Genomic DNA, 6000 nt, shown 5'->3' on the forward strand with positions numbered 1-6000 from the left:
TTGTGTGTATGTTTTAACTTGTTTTATGTTGTTGTTAACCACCCAGAGGCGAAAGTTTGGGGCGATGTACAAATTTGACAGACAGACAGACAGACAGACCGACCGACCAATCAATCAATCAATCAATCAATAAGCAGGCCCTTGCCACAACCCATGTGTCTTTGAACCAGCCTCCCTCCCCCTTAGCTGAACCAGAATGCTTTCAGGACCCAAAAGGGAAGACTGGAAAGTTGCTAGAATGCATTGCTGCTTCAACTTTTTTTTTAAATTGTGCATTTACAGATTGATTGTATTCTGATTGTCAGTTCATAGTTGCTGTTGTGCTCCAGCCAATCTGCCTTGTGTTTCAACACCTTGAGAACAAAACCAGTATTTAAAGATAAAACTTTCCTGCATTGTCTTTCCAGAATGCTACAGGAGCAAAAACGAGTTATGGCTTGGTTTGATGTCCAGCAACAGGCCCACTTGGTTTCCCTGAAACAGAAGATGTTACTTCTGAACCATATGGAAACACAGCTAGAGAATGAGCTAATGGTAAATTGCAGGGTGGGGAAGGAAGTGGTTCTGCCTTCTCCAAAATCCTGAGTTGATGGCTCTGAAACCCACTAAGGAAAAGACTCAATTCAAAATAGGAAAACGTGTTCAGGTGGCAGAGAAAATGCTGTATGAGCATGATGTTTAATGTCTGCTTTTCACTGGAGTAGCATATTCCCCAGAATGCTTAATCTGAGAAGAGTCATGCTTCACTCAAGTTAGATTAGCAGTTTTTATACATTAGAACAGATGTTTGATGGTGCTTTTGGGTAGGCTCATTCAGACAGTGATTTATTCCAGCTTCAACACATATTCCAACAGGAGATGTAACAAGCCATCCCCACTGAGTTCCAAGTATGTTGCCTATGTTTTTTAGCATCGCTTTCCACATTCTGTGGGAGAAGCTGTGTCTTTTCAATATTACTTTTATTCTGTTGAAAAAGACACAGGTTTTTCATGGATTGTCAGCAGATAATACTAAGAGCTCCCGTGAAGTACTGAACATCATGTGGATGGCTCATTACATCTACCATCGGAATTTGTGCTGATGTTGGAATAAATCACTGTCCGAAACAGCCCACTGGAATTATCCCATTAGGCCAGATATCAATACTCCTGTATAACAAGAGAGAGATCTAGACATGAAACACTGTAATAATTAAGGTCAATAAGGAAAAGTCCAACATTTGAACTTGGGATTCCCAGCCCCTGTATATTATCCATTGCTGTGCCAAACCATCATTTCTCTGGGCTCGGTACAAACTTGTAAAATGGGACATTTCCTGCCACACACACACACACACCCCACACTGAATTCATCCACAAAATCAAAAACTGTGTTCTACCTGGGTTTGGGAGTTGTGTGTTTCCAATTTTTGGTTGTGTGGAAGCAAGGTAGGAGGAAAACCTGGGTAGCTTTCCCTTGCTTCCACGCAATCACTTCTACCCAGGTTTTCCTCCTACCTTGCTTCCACACAACTGAAAATTGGGAGCACACACAGCTCCCAAAGCCAGGTAGAACACAGTTTTTGATTGTGTGAATGACTTCTATGAATGTCCTTGGGGCGATTCTCACGAACGCCCTGGTCAGGCAGGGAGGGCGTGGGGAGAAAGCTGCTTTCCACTTACCTTTCCCCAGATGACCAAGCAGGTTGGCTTTGGCGCACCTCCCACATGCCCACATGGACAGCCCTGCTCCATGCAGCTCCGTGAAGCATGGAGCAGGGCAGAGGGATCTGGGGCCAAAACTTGTTGTTCTGGCCTCCAGGCATCCCTCAATGCAATGCAGGGGATGTGCGTTGCATTGGAGACTCCCCCCCCCCCTCAGATAGGCGCTCTATGCTATGCGCCCATCTCTGTGATTCCTCTCGCTGCACGCAGCCCTAGGAATCACATGATCCCCAGTATCCGGGTTAAGGGTGCAAGAGCACCCTTAACCTTGGCTAAAAACCAGATTTATTAAGGGGGTTAGGCAGGAGGGGACTGCAAGGATCCCGCAGCTTCTTATGACCAGCCTAACCCTTCTTGGGGCAGCCCAAGCAGTTAGGCTGGTCATGAAAAAAGCTTCTTTGTTTCAGAATGATTAGATCTCTTGTTTAGGATCTTTACATTTCTGACTGCCTGGTTTGTATTTGCAGTGAGACAAGTGAAAAATGCCTTAAGAATACTTCACTGAACTGGGATTAAAACTGGATTTTCTCACTCTTGCAGCAGCCTTTGTTCTATATATTTGTACTATAATATTTGTTGTCTTTTAACTTCAGAAAGCAGAACAGCACTTTATCACTCAGGTGGCTGCTATGGCTCGACTTCCCTTGTCTGTTCCCAAACTAACTTTAGAACCAGCTGAAAAATCAGGTGAATCCAGAAACTTTTGCTTGTTTCTTTTGAAACTTTAAATGGCAATATTGTTGATATATATATAATCGTAGATACTGGCAATAAAATGTTGTAGTGTATCCCTAGCTCCTAACCATCTCACATCTTTCAGATGCTGACTTTTAAACTCCACTTTTTAGATTCTGTGAAGTGCAGGTTTGGGGGTCCCTCCTCCATTCTATTCTTTTGCTTATCTAACCTGATGAAGAGTTCTGTTTGTTGCTTTGTTACTTTTTAGTAGGTCCTAATAAAAGTATTATCCACCTTCAGTGGCGCAGTGGGGAAATGCTTGACAAACAAGCAGAAAGTTGCCAGTTCGAATCCCTGCTGGTACTATGTCGGGCAGCAGCGATATAGGAAGATGCTGAAAGGCATCATCTCACACTGCCCAGGAGGAGGCAGTGGTAAACTCCTCCTGTATTCTACCAAAGAAAACCACAGGGCTCTGTGGGCGCCAGGAGTCGACATCAACTTGACAGCACACTTTACTTTTAATAAATGTATTACTTATTTTGGATTGGAGAGTTGGCTCTCAACAAATAAACCTTTTAATTAATATCCCAGACTCTAAATCAAAATTGCTCTCCTGCCCTACCCAGCCCTGGGTACATGGGGGCATCAGTGGAAGGGCAGGGACTTTGGTCATCGTCAGAGTTTTAATCACTTTGAAGCAGGGCAGGGTGCCAGCCTCAGTCCTGAGAAAAGAGATGGTGGACCACAGTTTGGCTGGAAGAAAGAGCGGCCCCTTCCATATTTTTCCCCCTTTGAGGCAGAATTTTGCTGATTTTCTTGATGAGACTTTGGCAGTGTGATTTGTTGCTGCTCTTTTCATAGAACTGTTTCGTAGAATTTCTGTTTTTAAAAATGAGTGGCATTTCTTTTCTCAACATACCTAGGACTTTTCAAAAGAAATTTCTATCACTGTAAGTCCCCCCACCCCGCCATTGGCTATTAGCTATGCTGCAAAGTGACCAACTATAGGGGTGAATGTTTGCGCTTAGTTGAGATTTCACATTTAAAATATGATCACCTAATTCAAAAACAAAAGTATCTGTATTTTAAAGCTTCTGAGTAACCAGTTGCATCTTTCTTTTTTCCTTTCTTTTTTTGCTTGAAGAAAAGAAATTACTCATTCATATTTCCAGTGTTTAGCCACTGAGAAACAGTACCCCCACCCACCAACCCCCACCCTAACACGTCTCAAATACTTATACTCATGCAATAAATCACTGTCAACAGTTGCTCCCAGTGAATTACAACTCTGTTTTTCATGCTTCTTCCAGGAAAAAAGCCAAGAACAAAAAAAAAGGATTCTCAGTCGCGAGAGAGAAAAGAGAATGGTAACAGTGAAAAAAGGGACAATGCTTCTAGTGGCCAGACCTCCACTTCCTTCAGGTAGTATAAAACATTGGCCAAAATGTTTCAGGCATTCCAATACATTGGCTCAAGGTGCTAGTACACTGCCATATCAGTTCAGTTCGATATGGACACACATACCCATACTGCAACTGTGCTGGCCATAATGGGAAGAGAGCTGGTCTTGTGGTAAAGTAAAGTAATTGTACTGTTGAGTTGGTGTTGACTCCTGGCTACCACAGAGCCCTGTGGATGTCTTTGGTAGAACACAGGAGGGGTTTACCATTGCCATCTCTCGCGCAATATGAGATGATGCCTCTCAGCATCTTCCTATATTGCTGCCGCCCAATATAGGTGTTTCCCATAGTCTGGGAAACATACCAGCGGGGATTTGAATCAGCAACCTCTTACTCCCGCTTACTGTACTTCCCCACTGAGCCATTAGGTGGGACCAGGGTCTTGTGGTAGCAAGCATGAATTGTTCCCTTTGCTAAGCAGGGTCTGCTCTGGTTTGCTTTTGAATGGGAGACTACATGTGTGAGCACTGTAGGATACTCCCCTCAGGGATGGGGCCGCTCATACTTACATGCAGAAGGTTCCAAGTTCCCTCCCCGGCATCTCCAAAATAGGACTGAGATTCCTGGCTGAAATCTTGGAGAAGCCACTGCCAGTCTGTGTAGACAATACTGAGCGAGATGGACCAACAGTCTGACTTGGTAGAAGGCAGCTTCCTATGTTCTTATGGTCCATTGCAGGATTGAGCTCTGTAAAAGTCTGAGGGTTTTTTTAACTGGACTCAGCCCTGAAATGGCTGGTGCGCTTGAGCCTCGGCCAGCGGAGCAACAGTGGGGCTTATTACCATGCTGAAGGCAGACGCTGCCTTGTTCACTGCCCTCTGCCCCAGTGAGCACCACCCACCACTGTTTATCAGAGATGAGGAGACAGCAGGGAGAACACCCAAGGAATGCTCAAGGATACGCAACCTTGATACTCCAGCTGTTGTGGAATTACAGCTCCCATTGCAAGCAGGTTGCAAGCAGGAATCTCAGCCCTCTCTTGGAAATGCCAGGAAGGGAATTTGAAACCTTCTGCTCTTCCCAGAGTGGCTCCATCCCGAGGGGAATATCTGACAGTGTTCACAAAGGTTGCCTTCCCCTGGAGCAGGGCTGCTCAACTTCGGCCTTCCTGCAGATGTTGGCCTATAACTTCCATCATCCCTGGCTGTTGGCCATTGTGGCTGGGGATTATGGGAGTAGTAGTCCAAAAACAGTTGGGCAGGAGCTGAGGAGGCCTGCCCTGGAGGCTGAGCCTGAGGGCCTCTGTGCTGCGTTGCCCCAGCACCCAGGGGTCTTGGGAACTTCTTTACCTACAATAAATGTTATGGCAGGAATTGAGGCAATATCTCATTCACTTCAGATCAGGCCAGATGCTGGAGGGTCTTGGGCCCATTCCAAAATGGATGGGAGTCAGGCACCAAAACCCTTGTTTTCTTAATCCCACCCAGTACTTCTCCTGACAGGGCTGTCCCCAACTCTCTGTAATGATTAACTTTACAGGTTGGCTATACTTTATACAAGTACTTCATAGGACATTATTAGCACATGTCCTATTCTTGTACTGTCATAGTTATGCTCCCACAGATAATATTTTCCTTTCACTTATCAGTCATGAAATGACAGGGGAGAGAAATAATGGCACACTCTATGGATATTTATGTAAATCAAGTTGGGCATACTCATAAAATGTTCTGTTCTACATTTTCTGGTCTAAACTGATAAGTTTTCATTGTCATAACAGTGAACAGACAATATATTATGTTTTATGCTGAAGAGTTTTAATGGATTCACAGCCAGGTGGACTAATTTCATTGTGCTTTCTTATCAGAAATACATTGCAGAATCGTCAGGAAGATGAAGTTGGCCCAGTGAAAAATACAAAGAAGCTACTGGAGAAAAGATGTAACACTTAATAAAAGACCTTTATTCTCTTTATTGAAACAAGCCATTTTGTATGATAGAGCTATGACATCCACATGATGACATGAAGAACAAAAAAGAAAAGGTGACTATGGTAGACTTCTAAGATTCACTCTTGGGTGGTTCTGGTCAATTAAGCTGGAGAATCTTTAGAATATGAGATTATTAATGCTTTCTGCTGTGCTGTTGGTTATAAAAACATTCTTTAGACCTAGGCCAAATGACATGTTGCAGTAAGCACTCCATTAGGGCCACC

At 44.0% G+C, this 6000-nt stretch overlaps 1 protein-coding gene across 4 annotated transcripts in view; it reads left to right on the forward strand.

The window, feature by feature from the left end:
• Window positions 1–5759, forward strand: part of EVC (EvC ciliary complex subunit 1) — a 50463-nt gene extending 44704 nt beyond the window's left edge. For 2 of the 4 annotated variants that reach the window (XM_053258004.1, XM_053258005.1), the window contains exons 18-21: window positions 408–534; window positions 2298–2391; window positions 3696–3807; window positions 5653–5759. In XM_053258004.1, the coding sequence (XP_053113979.1) occupies window positions 408–534; window positions 2298–2391; window positions 3696–3807; window positions 5653–5737 (418 nt within the window). In that variant the 3' untranslated portion in view covers window positions 5738–5759. Of the gene's footprint in view, window positions 1–407; window positions 535–2297; window positions 2392–3695; window positions 3808–5652 lie in introns of those variants that run through there. The other 2 variants (XM_053258008.1, XM_053258009.1) reach the window with 1 other exon arrangement.
• Window positions 5760–6000: the final 241 nt, after the last annotated feature.

This window comes from Hemicordylus capensis, chromosome 5 (assembly GCF_027244095.1).
Source record: "Hemicordylus capensis ecotype Gifberg chromosome 5, rHemCap1.1.pri, whole genome shotgun sequence".
In the NCBI taxonomy this organism is placed as follows: domain Eukaryota; kingdom Metazoa; phylum Chordata; class Lepidosauria; order Squamata; family Cordylidae; genus Hemicordylus; species Hemicordylus capensis.